General features: G+C 47.3%; 1 protein-coding gene across 4 annotated transcripts in view; it reads left to right on the top strand.

The window, feature by feature from the left end:
* Window positions 1-424: 424 nt before the first annotated feature.
* Window positions 425-13,162, top strand: part of DCLK2 (doublecortin like kinase 2) — a 142,077-nt gene continuing 129,339 nt past the window's right edge. For all 4 annotated transcript variants that reach the window (XM_056119145.1, XM_056119144.1, XM_056119143.1 and 1 more), the window contains exon 1: window positions 425-997. In XM_056119145.1, coding sequence (XP_055975120.1) covers window positions 565-997 — 433 coding nt within the window. In that variant the 5' untranslated portion in view covers window positions 425-564. The remainder of the gene's footprint in view (window positions 998-13,162) is intronic.

Genomic DNA, 13,162 nt, shown 5'->3' with positions numbered 1-13,162 from the left:
GCGCTGGGCTGCGCGGCTGCCCTTGAAGCTCCTTCCTTTGTGGATCCCGGGCGCCGGGGCGCGCGAGGCGGCGCGGGGCGGGGCTGCAGGCCCGGGAGTCCCGGCCGGGCGCGCGCCCCCGCTCCGCGCCCCCCGCGCGCTCCCCGCCGCGGCCTCCGCACCCGGGGCCCGCGGATGCTCGGTGGCGGCCCGGGCGGGCCGCGTGGGTCCCCCGCTCGGGCGGCGCTCGGCCCGGGTGCGGGGAGGCGGGGGCCCCGGGGCCTGGGGCCCCTCCCGCGCCCGCGCCCCGCCCCCCGCTTCCTTCCTGCCCCGCGGCGGGCGCCCGAGCTTTGTGTGTGCGGCCGCGGGCCCGAGGCGGGGCCGGCCGGGGGAGGCGCCTGGGGGGGCGTGGGGCTCCCCGCCCGCCCCTTTTAAGCGGGGGCGCGGGCCCACCTGCGCCGAGAGGGCGGGATGCCGCGGCCAGGTGCGCGGGCGCTCTGACGACCCCCGCCCCGCGCCGCGCCCCTCCCCGCGCGCGCGCCGACGCTCCCCGGCCGGGCTGCGGCGGGGCTCGGAGCGGCCGCGATGGCCAGTACCCGGAGCATCGAGCTGGAGCACTTCGAGGAGCGGGACAAAAGGCCGCGGCCGGGGTCGCGGCGAGGGGCGCCCGGCTCGGCCGGGGGCGGCGGCGGCGGCGGCGGCGGCTCGGGCCCCCGGGGCAACGGGCTCATCCCCAGCCCCGCGCACAGCGCGCACTGCAGCTTCTACCGCACGCGCACGCTGCAGGCCCTGAGCTCCGAGAAGAAGGCCAAGAAGGCGCGTTTCTACCGCAACGGGGACCGCTACTTCAAGGGCCTGCTCTGCGCCATCTCCAGCGACCGCTTCCGCTCCTTCGACGCGCTGCTCATCGAGCTCACCCGCTCGCTGTCCGACAACGTGAACCTGCCCCAGGGCGTCCGCACCATCTACACCATCGACGGCAGCCGCAAGGTCACCAGCCTGGACGAGCTGCTCGAAGGTAGGCAGGCGGGCAGGTGCCGGCCCGCGCGCGGCAGGTGCAGCGGCCGCGGCCCGGCGCGCGCGCGCCCGCCCGCCCGCCGGCATGGGCGGGGGGGGGGGGGGGAGGCGGGGGCGCCTGCAGGCGGTGTGTGTGTGTGTGTGTGTGTGTGTATGGGGTGGGGGGGGGGATGTAGGGGTTTTGGCCGTCTGCGGGATGTGCATGGTTCTGTCAGCTTTTCCGGGCGGTGGGGGCACCCCTTTAATGCTACCTGCCCTTCCCGACAGATTCGTCTTAATCCGAGGGCGCTTTGGTGACTAATGATAGGACTATTTTTTTTTAATTTCGAAGTGCAAACTCTTTGCAGCAGTGGTTATCCCTGAAGCATGGGGGTGACCGAATTGGATCGCCCACTCCAAACGTTCCCCCACGCGGCCCCCCGCGACCCCGTTGCACTTGCTGTACTCAGACGCTAGGGCTGGAAATAGTCTCCGAGTGGGCTTTCCTGCTGCTGAGAAGTTACTTGTGGGCAGGAAGGGTGTAGACATGCTTCCCGACTTCGCCTGCACGTTGGATCACTGGGCGGTTTTAAAAAATGTTGTCTGGATCCCCCCAAAAAAACTTGTATATTGTAGTCTTGGGATGTGGTCTGCAGGGTCTAAAGACCTCCTAGGGACTGGGAATGCACAGTCAAGGCTGAGCATCTCTGTGCAGGGGGCGTTTCCACATTTGGTGGGTAACGAGGTGAATCATGGTCCAGCTCTCCACCCCCTCCCTTCCTGAGGCAGTTGGTTGGGATGATGAAGGCCATTGGAATCAGCGTTTGGGGCCTATTACAAATTACTCATATCCAAGAGGGCTCACTGTGCTTTCCTCCAAGGGGCTGTTCTGCTGGTGCTCCTGCTCCTCCTTGAATTCCCAGAGTAGCCAGGACACAACTTCTCTCACCAAGCAGCTTCCCGGCAGGTCAGATGCAGAGACAGGTGGCTCCTAATTCTGCTTACCTGTGGGCTCTGTTAGGGCACATGTAGGAGAGGACACTGAACTTGAGCCAGCTGGGGTTTTTCTTTTTCTTTGTTTTGTTTTATCTTGTGTTTCTCTGGTTCGTTCTGAAAGCATCATTCCATTTTGCAGTTATAGGTCACTGTTGACAAACTGATCGCAGTCATGCTGAGTTCTTTGTAAAAACATTTTTTTTAATTGATTGAGTGGTTTACCGTAGTACTAATAACAGTTTCTTGTGCAGGTCATTCCATCAGCACACCTCCAACCAGTGTACGTACCTCCCTTTCCCAAGGACCCCATTACCCATCCTTCTCACCTCCCCTGCCCACCCCCAACTCAGTTGTGTGGATCAGTTCTCCCATTATATTGCCTTTGGCTCTTGGTTGCTACCTTGCTGCCTGTCTTCAGTCCCACAACTGAGAGAGGTCGTTCTGTATCAGTCCCTTTCCTGCTGACTGAAGTATTCGGCATGTCCTCTAGTTCTATCCATGTTGCTGCATGTTGCATGATTTGCTTCTCTCTTAGAGCTGCGTAGTACTCCACTGAAGAGTTTTAAAAGAGGTTCAATTGCTCTGTGGATTCTCAGTTGCCACTAGTTTTCTCTGCCTTGGAAGACTCAGTTAAAGTCATCTCCACAGGTTGAGTGTGTGCCTTTGTACCTTGTCTGCTGTGTGCCTTCCTTCCTTTTGAGGTCTCCCAAGAAAGTGGTACTTGGGAAGCCCAGGGACCCCACTGGCGGGTCCCACCCATCTGGATTGTTTAATGTAAGGCCCAGGGATGTACTGCTTGGGCCCTGGAAGTGCCTGGGATACCTGGCCCACCGGGCATAGGGGGGAACCCCCAGGGTTGTACCCAGCAGTGCTTAGAGGACTGTGGCACTGGGACTCTGATCGTTCTCCTGACCACTATACTATTTCCTCACCCATGTGCGTTTTATAGACTTGCTCAGGAGTCATTGATGCCAAAGTAGAATAAATCAAACAGAAGATACATTGTTAAGAAAGATACATTGTTAAAAGACCAATCCTTTGAAACAAAAATCATGCTACAGACTTCAAAGCCAGAGTTTTCTGCTTGATTCCATGTCAGCATAGCGTCCCTGCTGAAAGGATCCATCTCACACACCTTTGACCCACATGCTCAGGAGATGCTGAGATGGTCAAGGAGAGTCATGTTAATTTCCTTCTCTGAAGTGGTTTTAACAGTGTATTTGCTACATGAAATTAATGTACTGCAAAAGATGAATATCATCAAAAGGGAGATAATAAAAATGACCATCAGGTATACCATAATAGCCTCTGAGTTGATCACTGCTCAGCTAGGCCTGGCTCATTCAGTCACATCACACTGTAGTTTAACTATATATCAAAATTTGACAGGGTCCTTCCACTCACTTGTTCACTGATCATTTGGGGAGGATGGGAACCATATTTACAGTCCAGATCACATTACCACACTATAATAAATAATGAGATCGTCATAACACAAATATTTGCACAACCAAAATGTTTCCCTGGTCAAGACAATTGGTCGCTTGTTTCACACAGTGTTCAGTGTAATGAAATGACTTCCAAAGAAGAAAATTTGTGCACTCCTTTTGTCATAGTGGAATTCTCTCTGACAATGGATCTTTGTTTAGGTCTTGAATTTCCCACAAAATGGATGGAGTGCTTTGTTGTCAAGCAGTTTTATGAAGGATCCATCAATGTTCATTATCGACCATGCAAGAATCTCAATAATTTTAACCTTCAGTTAAAGTGGTCTGATGATTCAGATTTATCACGCAGAAGAGCTAACCAGTTACTTGCATCCATAAAAATAGGTTTGTGGTATTCCCCATATTATCAGAGTTGGCCTCCTTATTTTGTTTAGTTCATCAATTTAAGGGTATTTTATATCATGTTGAATATTGTCTGTCTTCCACCCCCAGTGAAATTTGCAGTTTATTGTTTTTCCTAAAACACTTTTAAAAAACATTCTTAGTGAAAAATGTTAAGTTATGACTCAGCCAGCATCACTCAGAGCCCAACCCCATTGAACTCACAAAAGATCTTTGCATCATCCAGAATTTTTCCCTACTGCCCTTGACTTTGAGAGTCTCTAGAGACTAAAAACTTGTCTGGAATTGGCAGGGACTCCTGTGTGCCACAGCCCAGAGGCGCCCAGCGTGGACAGGCACTGAGTGGACGCTGGGGGTTGCTCCCAGCATTGCTCAGGGGATCATGTGTTGTTGGGGACTGAACCAGGGACCCTCACATGCAAAGCTCAGCTAAGCTCAGCTCATCTTTGTATGTATCAGTGGTTGGCGCTTCTTGGAGGAGAATTCGAGATGCAACAATCTATCCTGGGAGGATTAGCTGGAGCTTCCTGAAACCCCTTTGATGGACATCTGTCAGATGAGGTCCTGCTGACTCATTCCTCGCTTCTCCTTCCCAGAGCCAGCCAGAACCGCTCTCTCGGCTTACTTTCTTATTCCATGACTATTCTCCTGCTTTGGACCTTTTGGCTGAATTTGTGGCATTTTGCTATTCCAAAGAGTACTGGCCCAGGATGGTAGGGATTACGATGCCTAGTCCCTACTACCTGCCCTGTTCTCTGGGCCATGTCCTTCTGGGTTGGGCTGGAGGTCAGTAGGTCAGCAGTCTCCTCAGGGGATAGACCTGTGCCCTGTCCCAGTGTTTGGTACTCACTGGGAAGCATCCTCACAGCCTTCTCCACCATGGACCTGTCCTTCGGGAAATTGATGAGACTGCACAGAGCCCACCAGGCAGGAAACTGGTGATGTGGTTCCGATAAAGTGTGTGCCAGGGCCCCAGACACTACTGACTCCCTCTCTTCGTTCTGCCACAGTCGAATGCCAGTTCATGTTACTTCTACCCCTCCTCTGTCAGCAGTAAATAGCCTACAATTAAAATATTTCAGCATGCCTAAGAATTTTGATTATTTTATATCTTGGGCTTTGTGCCACACCTGTTGGTGGTTTGGGGGTTCTCCCAGCAGTGCTCAGGGGATCATATGGTGTTGGGGGCTGAACCAGTGACCCCCACATGCAAAGTGTATGCGAAGCTCAGCTCATTGAGCTCCCTCTGTTCCTGATTTGATTTTTTGGTTTGTTTTTAGGTGACCCCAACAGTACTCAGGGCTTATTCTTGGCTCTGTGTTCAGGAATAATTCCTTGTGGGAATCATTTTCATGAGACCATATGGGGTGCTGGGGATTGAACCCATCCATGTTGGCCATGTGTAAGGCAAGTACGCTACCCACTGAACTATCACTTTGACCCCGTGATTATTTTTATAAGTCATACCTTCGTTAAGTTAATTTGAAGATTCACTTGAATTCACTAAGTTTATGAAAAATATGGTTCTAAAGAAAAGAAGTGCTTGAACTTTTTTTTTTATTTTTGCTTTTTGGGTCACACCTGGAAGTGTGACCCTGGGGTTACTCCTGACTTTGCACTCAGGAATTACTCGTGGAAGTCATGGGACCATATGGAATTTTGGGAATCGAACCTGAGTTGGCCGTGTGCAAGGCAAATGCGCTACCCACTATACTATTGCTCCAGCCCTCGTGCTTGAACTTTCTTAGGCTTTCTTAGTAAACTTAGTTTCTTGAATATGTTTGGTTAAGTCAGCCTTTGAAGATACTAGCCAAAACAGTTTCTTTATTCTCTCTTAATAATTTGAACTCTCTCTCTCTCTCTCTTTCTTCCTCTCCCTTTCTCTCTCCCTCTCCCTCTCCCTCTCCCTCTCCTTTTCCCTTTGTTCTGGATGAATACCAGGGATTTGACTCAGGGACTCACAAGTGTGAGGTGCAGCTTTACTGAGCCACATCCCAAGCCTTCTTGAGCGTCATTGATTTATTTTGGTGAGGGTAGTTTGGGGGCCATACTCAGTGGCACTCCACTGAGTTTCTTAGGGTACTGTATGGTGCCTGGGACCAAACTCAGGTCTCCTGAATGCTGAGCTTGCTTGCTAGCAACCGTTGACCTATCTGTGTGGCTCCTTGAGAGAATTTTAAAGTGAAAAATGAGTCTTAGTAAGAACAGGTAGTAGGTTTCTGACCTGAAAGATAAATTTAATGGACTGGAGCGATAGCACAGGGGTAGGGCGTTTGCTTTGCACACGGCCTAGCCGGGTTTGATTCCTCCATCCCTCTTGGAGAGCCTGGAAAGCTATTGAGAGTATCCCGCCCACATGGCAGAGCCTGGAAAGCTTCTTGTGGAGAATTTGATATGCCAAACACAGTAACAACAACAAGTCTCACAATGGAGATGTTAGTGGTGCCCACTCGAGCAAATCGATGAACAACGGGAGGACAGTGCTACAGTGCTCCAGTATTAAAATAAACTAAGCTCTTAGAACTTGTTATAGTGAAGAGAAAAATCTAAAGACATGAGTTATAGAATATTTGCACATAGATGTTAAAAGCCGTATTAGAAGCTGGAAAGTTAGTACACTGGGTAAGGAGCTTATGATGTGGCCAATGCAGGTTCGATCCCCAGCATCACATATGGATTCCTGAGTGTAGAGCCAGGAGTAACTCCTGAGCATCACTGAGTGTGACACAAAACAAAAACAAAACACAAAACAAAAACAAACAGACAAAAAAAATATGCACCCAACATAAAAAGAGTTAGAACACATTAAGAACATATATGATGATTGGATTTGTCAATGGAAGGGTGACATTTAGGATCACAAAGATGGCAAAAACCTACCAGCAGACTTCTAAATTCTTTAAGACCTATCTCAAGTATGTGTTTCAAGTAATTGCTGATCAAGGACACACTGTACACACACACACACTCTCTCTCTCAGAGAGAGAGAGAGAGAGAGTGTGTGTGTGTCCTCGCTGAAGTACTATAAATCAAGCGATAGTGAGGAAGGACAGGAAGACTACAATGAACTAGAGTGATGAAAAGTCTTCCCAGAGAAATGGATATTTGATCCAAAGCCCGAGGTTGATTTGAAACTCTTTCCTCTGCTTGCTCCCATTTTCTTGGGCTTTCCTAAAGCATTTATCTCTGTCACCTAATTAGTAGTGTACAGGTTTGTCTTTTGCCCAAACCTGAGAACAGTGCGGGGTCAGGGAGCTTAGACACACAGTCAATTCACTGCACACATAGCCTAGAAAGTAATTTTGGCTCTAAGTCCCATGGTGACCAAGGCATGTCTTATATGGGCTCAGCTTAAATGTAGCTGTCTCCGTGTGTTTATGAAAACAAATGCTTTGAAAAAATGGATCATACTTCAGATGAATCCAAAATTAAAAGAGAAAATAAAGTTCTAATAGTTGAGAAACGTCTGTGCTGACCTTGTGGGAAGAATTGGCTCAGCACCTGAATCCATAAATCAATTGTTTGCTTCATTTCTCTTTCTGAAAACAAGGAAATTCAGATGTGCTACAATGCTGCTGTGGGTGATGTTTCCAGAGGCAGGAGAAACTTCCATGAAAAAATTGACTGTTGTCATAGTTGTCCCTTCTCTGTCCTAACTGCCTTCATCCCCAGCACTTGAGGCAGGCTTCCAATCATGCACCAGTCTTCCTGGTTCTTGTTTCTAAGGTCCTTGGATATTAGTCTCATATTATTTTTTTTAATATCCAAAATACGAGTGTCATCATTCTATGTCTGTCCGTTTCCTTCTGTCTCATTTTACTCAGCATAATAATCTCCGTGTCCATCTATTTATAAGCAAATTTCATAACTTCCTACTGCAAACCCCAAAGATAGAGAGTCAGAGAGAGAGAGAGAGAGAGAGAGAGAGAGAGAGAGAGAGAGAGCCTGCCATAGAGCATAGAGACAAGCTGGAGGTGGGGTGTGGTGGGAGGGTATGGTGGGGACATTGGTGGTAGGATGTGTACACTGGTGGAGGGATGAGTGTTGGAACATTGTATGACTGAAACTGGACCATGAATAGTTATGTCACTGTGTATCTCATGTTGATTTAATTAAAAAAATACATTTAGGGGCAGGAAAAGCTGAGGGGTGCTTCTCTAAGGCTAGAGTATGACATGATGTGAAAAGCGATCCATGTTCCCTGTGGTTCTCAATGAGGAAAATGGCTGTGAATGGTCCTGAGGCCCGAAGTTATGGAACTAGACTTCTGTGACTGTCAGCTGCTCCCAGGGTCTCTGGCCCCTGGCTGGTGTCTGTTATTCCATCTCTGCCATCCGTAGTCCGCTCCTCTGCTGATTCGCAGACTCTATCCTGTGACACTGATCCTTGATTCTCAGTTTTACTACCATTTCTCTCATATTTTTTTTGTAACGTTCTGATTTGCCTGAGTTTCTCCCCATTTTATAAAAGGGAGAAGGGGGATACCCAGAAGGAAGAAAGGAATTGCCCCTGTGGGCCAGTAATCGGAGGCAGAGCTGAGATTTGAGGCCTTTGTCTAGGGTTTACCGGTGAGGACGAGGATCCATTCCCGAACCTGGAGCTGGCAGAAGTCCTTATAGACGAACAATCCAGGGCTTCTTCACGGACTCCTCCAGGTCCCACGTGCTGAATCATTTCTATCTGTGCAATGATGATTATAGGAGCTCATCAGTCACTGTAGGTGAAACGCAGTATCCTCCACCCCTGCAGAATAGGGGGCATGGGAAGTCTACAAAGTTGACTGGTTTCATCTTGACATCTCCTGTGAAATAAAAGGTAGGTTAGGTGATTGCTAACGCCTTGCCCTTCTGTTAAATTCAGTGATTGTGTCCCCAAGATGGGTGGTAGCTCAACAGGCCGGGGTGCATTTTTTTTTTATATGCAGGAAATTTGAGTTTAATCCACGCAACATGTAGCCACCTCAAATACCACCAGGATTGCATGACCCTGGATCCAGGAGTACCCCTGGGTACTGCTGGGTTTAGCCTGAAACCAAAATAAAATAAATAGGTAGTTAAGTAAAGTTCAGTGATCTTGGAATCTTCTCTTAGGAGTGAGAGAGAGAGAAATGATTGGATTCTGTCTGATGACACTGCCTTCCTAACAGTTGGCATGGTTTTATAATTAGATGCAGTGGCACAAATCAATGCAGACGAGAGTTCTTAGTGTGAGTTTCAAAAGAAAGTGCAGTTGCACACATGAGGGACTCGAGCATTTGGTGGCCAGAGAGCCATTCCCCTGGCTGGCCCACAGTGATGGATGAATGAAGGACAATCGTAGTCGTAGTTTTGGTTTTAGTACCAGTTATTATAGTTCTGTTATCCTACTCTCCTCGTAGACCTCAAAGTCCTCTACTTCTAGTCCTCGTCATCATCTAGCCTTCTCTTAACCCTTACAGCATAGTTTTATAGAAACCATGAAGGGTGGAGGTGCACCTAGGTGGGGTTGAACATTGTCGTAACAAAAAAACAGAGGTAAAGCCATTCCTTCAGGGGAAGTTCTAGGAGATTTACACAAATACAAAAATCTCATCTGATAGTTCAGCATTCTAGATTACTGGGAGATTGCTAGGAGATCCGTTCCAGGGTGGGATTCCATTTAGAGTTCGATCACGACCATCCTGTTGTTCATCCTGCCTCGAGCAGGCCCCAGTAACGTCTCCTTCGTCCTAGCCCTGAGATTTTTTAAATTGTGCCATATTCAAGGCTCTTTCAGGGTTAGGAGAATGAGACCCATCATTGTTACTGGTATTTGGCATATTGGGTGCACCACGGGGAGTTTATCAGACTCTGCCATGTGTGCAGGTTATATTCAGTAGCCTGCCGGTTTGTCCAAAGTAAGAATGAGATGATAAGATGTTGCACAGCCACAAATGCAGCTGTGCGCTTCCGCTTCCTGGAGCTGGGTTTTATAGTCTCTGGGTCTTGGCCGTTGATGGGATTACACGGCACCAGGAGGCCAGTTGGTGTGTGTGACCCCTGCCTACTGGACTATAGAGGATCTGGGTGGAGGATGCTCAGCCCCAATCCGATACGGGATTCCATTTAGAGTGTATTGTTTTATCCTTTCCTCAGCTAGTAATCCATTTAACCAATCATAGTAAATTTACTTCTTATAATATTTCTAGTCATTTTATAGAGACACAATAAGACAAGATATTAATCTTAAAGCTTGGCTTTTCCTGGAAATATCTCATATATTCCAGACCATAGTCCTCAGCCAGGTTAGTCTTTCCTAACCCCATTCAGTTACTTCTTTTTGGGTCATGACAGAGTTTGTCCATAACCATGCTCTTAACTTATTATACTTCTTATGGCACTTAGCTTGTTCCTTTCCGATGCCAGGGTAGCTTACAGTTTGCCCTGGGTCCATCTTGTCCCTTCATTGGGACCCTCCTTTTGGTGGTGTTAGGAACTAAGGGCAACTGAGGCTTAAGTCCAGGAGTAAATATTATTTGGAGTCATTTAACTCCCATGTTACAAAGCATAGCATCAACTTCTTCCTGTGTCTGTACAAAAAGAACATTACTAAATAAACCATGCAAATGACATAAAGGAAAGAGAAAAGCAATATAGGATATTAGTGCCTAATGGAATTGGCCGTGCCTCAAGGGCACTGTTGTGGGAGTAACTCAATAAGCGTAAGCTCCCTTCAGGAGGGGCAAGGACAACCCAGTATTATCCAACGCTTAGAACCTTGGTCATCTCCAGAAGAGAATCTTCTCCACAGAGTATTGGATCACAGTGAAATACATTTATAAAGCTTTCATGTTTGAGTTTCAGTCATACACTGATCGAACACCCATCCCTCCACCAGTGCACATTTTCCACCATCAAAGTCCCCAGTATTCCCAACCCCTCCTCCCAATCCAACCCTTCCCCCTGCCTCTATGGCAGACAGTTTCCTCCATACTCTCTCTCTCTACTTTTGGGCATTATGGTTTGCAGTACAGATACTGAGAGGCCATAGAGTGTTTTAAGAAGCAAAGGAAGCAGAATTCAAGCCCACTGAGGGTCAGGGTCTTAGTCATCTCCTTCCTGTCTCTATGGAATGTTTCGAATCCTGGAGCTGTCTCCCCAGCCATGGGCTCTTACCTGCTTCATCTGCTCTAACAACTAGTAAAAGAAAAAGTTTTGGACAATTACTTCTAGTTATACTTATGTTCATAAAACCACTGAAAGAGAAACAACTTGAGAAATAGCCTGGCATCAGCTCATCTCTTTTACTTTAACGATCAAGGCTAATACTATCAAGGTTTCCCAAGAATTTCACAATTACAAAGGAGCAAAGCCTGGCTCAAAAGTGGTGCATTAGCAATGGTCTTCAGCTGCTTAAATCCAAAGATTAGCCCAATAATTGGTCTTTCCCAGCATCGAGCCACTTTGTGGACCACATCAGGTCCCCGCAGTTCCACTGGCTGCCCTTCAAGGTCATGATTTTCATGAGTCACTCATGATTTCCTCTACTGTCCCAGCCATCCTTTCAACATTACATCCTTTCTTGGACCAGCATTCCATTCTTTAAGCCTTCCTCATTTGCACTGACTCATTTTAAGCCTTTTTCATTATTTATCACCTGCTTAAAACTGGGCCAGGTTTTTCTCTTAGCTGCAGGCTCAGGAGATGGAAGGAGGCAGGTGTTCAGCCAGGATCTCAAGCAGATGTGGAAACTGTTGGGAATTTTACCTCTGCTTAGATGATGATTCATTTTAAGGATGGCTCATATCTTCATTATGTTTGTTAATGTTTATGTTAAGATCTTATGTGTGCAAATAAGATCTTGAAAGCCTGATGGACTCTTCTTAATATTCTTTTTATTTTGTGTATGTGTATGTGTGTGTGTGTTGTGGGGGCACATCTGGTGGTGCTTAGGGGACCATGTGGTGCCCAGGCTCTACCCGAGGCCTCCTGAATGCAGAGCACACACTCCTCAACTCTTGAGTATCTCCTGATGCTCTTGGTATTCTGAAGAGTGCAGTATTTCTCAAATGTTCGCACTGATTTGGGGTACTTAAAAATGAAAAACGTAATAAAAATCTAACAGCCAGTATAGAAGCACAACATGTCTTTAATTAAATTGTCACTTAAGTATTTATATACTTGATCTTTCCAAAAGACCAAGAAGCGATGTCATGTAAGTATTTCTAAAAATTGAAATAGGTATATTTGTACATGTAAATCTCAACACTGCTATAATCCAAACAGATTGTATAAGGTACAAACAGTTCCTGCAATATAATAGTTTAACTTTTAATTTTTGGTCCGTGAAACAGTACTGTGAAAGCTCTATGCAGTCACTTGAAACCGTACTTTGAATTTTGTCTTTTTGAAGGACTGGTGGACACCTAGCAGTGTTCAGGGATCACTCCCAGTAGTGCTCAGAGAACTACATGTGGTGCTGGGGCTCAAACCCAGGACAGCTGCATACACAGTGAGTGCCTTAGCTCCCATCCCATTTCCTCCCTCCCTCCCTCCTTTTTGATCTTCTCTGGAGAGAGTGATGACAGGCAGTGGCCATGAGCCTCTGCTCCCGTGGTCAGCCCCGCGGTCAACCTGGTGATTGGAGCAGCAACTAACTGGTCCTCTACATTTTCAGCTTGCAATAGGTAAAAATAAGAGAAATATTTTGTAAGCCAGAAAGGCAGCCCTAAAAACTCTTATTTATAATAAGAATAATCACACATCAATAAATAGCACCATTATGATCCATGAATGTTTTCAGTGGCCATAACTTTTTCATGGACTGGCAGGAAGTTGCTTTGGACCAGCACTGGTCTGCAGATTTGTGGCTGAAAAACCACTGTTGACAGATTTTCTTTTCATTGCAGGAGAGGTGATATGCCTGCAGTGGTGTTTAAGTTTATGCTCTTGGTGTCCATAGATACTCCCCCTCCACCAAGTGCTCAAGACTCTCCCACGCTGTCTTAGTGTCACTTCTAGTTCTTCTCTTCCGTTTCCACCCCCTGCCTGGTGATCTCCATTCTGTATTCAGAGTCTAAGGGTTTGTGTCATTAGATACTGACCATTCTTTTCTTGCTCTTTCTAGCCCACCTTGGAGTGAAAGCATCAAATGTTTGTTCTTTACCCTCTGAGTTAATTCACTTAACCTGACTCCTTTTTGCTCCATCCAAGTTGGAGCAAAAGGTAGGATTTCATCACGACTTATAGATTAGCAGTATTCTGTAGTTTATTCCTCATGTTCAGTGCAGTACTCAATAAATCGCACGAAAGACTCAAGAATCCATCATAAAATAGCCTGTGTGTTAGATGATTTCGTGTTACTGTGGACTGATGTAAGATATT

Source organism: Sorex fumeus, unplaced genomic scaffold (assembly GCF_029834395.1).
Source record: "Sorex fumeus unplaced genomic scaffold, SorFum_2.1 ptg000039l, whole genome shotgun sequence".
Lineage (NCBI taxonomy): Eukaryota > Metazoa > Chordata > Mammalia > Eulipotyphla > Soricidae > Sorex > Sorex fumeus.
The sequence above is the reverse complement of the archived record's forward strand: the minus strand, read 5'-3'. Positions and strand labels throughout refer to the sequence as shown.